This window comes from Centruroides vittatus, unplaced genomic scaffold, assembly GCF_030686945.1.
Source record: "Centruroides vittatus isolate TY-2023 unplaced genomic scaffold, ASM3068694v2 contig_361, whole genome shotgun sequence".
NCBI classification, from domain to species: domain Eukaryota; kingdom Metazoa; phylum Arthropoda; class Arachnida; order Scorpiones; family Buthidae; genus Centruroides; species Centruroides vittatus.
This window is the reverse complement of record NW_027122185.1, coordinates 20503-22024: the sequence shown is the minus strand read 5'-3', so window position 1 is coordinate 22024 and position 1522 is coordinate 20503. Positions and strand designations below refer to the sequence as shown.

At 48.8% G+C, this 1522-nt stretch overlaps 1 protein-coding gene across 1 annotated transcript; it reads left to right on the top strand.

The window, feature by feature from the left end:
• Positions 1 to 519: 519 nt before the first annotated feature.
• Positions 520 to 1293, top strand: LOC136975027 (uncharacterized). The gene has a single exon (XM_067270018.1). It carries the CDS (start codon positions 520 to 522, stop codon positions 1291 to 1293), a length of 774 nt encoding a protein of 257 aa, XP_067126119.1.
• The last annotated feature ends 229 nt before the right edge of the window (positions 1294 to 1522 follow it).

Sequence of the window (1522 nt, the reverse complement as noted above, 5' to 3'; positions counted from 1 at the left end):
ACAACATTAATTAAATTAATTACAAGCTAATTTACAAGCAATTTTAAGTTTCGTCGTTCCTTCCACTAACTCTATAGAATACGGCAACTTATCGTAAGAACCGAAGAGAAGCACGTGGTGAACTTTACAATCCATGCACGTGGTATTCTAATCTCTCGCAGAATAAAAGGCTTGTACAGTACAATCAAATTACTCAAACCAAATTTTAATTTTATTTCTTAAATTATACTCATATAAACTATTATATTTGAGAGCGATTCAATAACTTGAGGCGCTAACGCCTACAGTCGCCACCAGTGGGTCTGGAGAGGATGACGTCAGGTTTCGTCAGATCTCCGCGCTTTTTTCGACCTGCCACGAGACAGTTCAGGTGTGTTCGACAAGAGCTCAGCTACCTCCGACTAGACAAAGGATTGTAGTGGCAAACGACCAAAGCCTACATAGGTGAGCCGGACATTAAAACTCATCGAATTCACAATTTCGCTTGGAGAACAAATATTTTACCAGGTACGTGACAAAATGAGCGAACCCGTGGTCGGCCACGTGGCCGTCAAGCCGCCGCCATTTTGGTCCGAGAACCCAGCCCTCTGGTTCGCCCAGTTGGAGAGCCAATTCGGCCTCGCTAATATATCCCACGACGAAACGAAATACAGCCACGTAGTCGCGAGTTTATCGGAACGTATGGCTACCGAAGTTCAGGACATTTTGGCCGCTCCTCCGAATACCGACAAGTACAAAGCAATTAAACGGGCACTGATCGACCGCATGTCCCAGTCCGAAGCCCAACGTCTCGAAAAGCTTCTACGTACCGAAGAGCTCGGCGACCGCACGCCATCGCAATTCCTTCGACGCTTAAGAACTCGCAGGTCACACGGTTACGGAGGACCTACTCAGAAGTATTTGGTTGTCCCGTCTTCCCACCGATATACAGAAGATATAACCATATCCGAGGGCACACTCGAATCTCTCGCTAAGATCGCCGACCGCCTTAGCGAATTGTACCCCTTGTCATCGAATATTTCCGCCACGTCTACGGCCTCTGCCACGGTCGATCCCAGAATCGCCGCGCTCGAAGTGCAAATCTCCGAACTCTCAAAACAAATCTCCGAGATGTCACGACAATATGGCCGCTCTCCACCTCGCCGCCGTTCCTCGAGCCGTGGAAGACTCGGTCGACGCTCCCCACCTAACACCTTCCCGAACAATGTCTGCTGGTACCATGCAAAATTTGGCGCGAATGCCCGACGCTGCCGACCACCTTGTTCGATGGGAAACGAGAACGGGAGTCAGTAGAGACTGCGACTGATTCCAAAAATTTAAGCCGTCGCTTATTCATCACGGATCAAACGTCCAAAGTCATATTCTTAATCGACACTGGCGCCGATGTCTCCGTTTATCCAGCTTCACGCCTTCCAAAGCGCCGCGCAGAAGACTATCAACTCTTCGCAGCGAACGGCACAGCAATCAAGACATACGGCTACGTAACAATCACGCCAGACTTCTCTCTTCGACGAAACTTTAC

What these genes read in the sequence shown, in the direction of transcription:
- LOC136975027 (XM_067270018.1), top strand. Translation starts at nt 520, where the DNA reads ATGAGCGAACCCGTGGTCGGCCACGTGGCCGTCAAGCCGCCGCCATTT.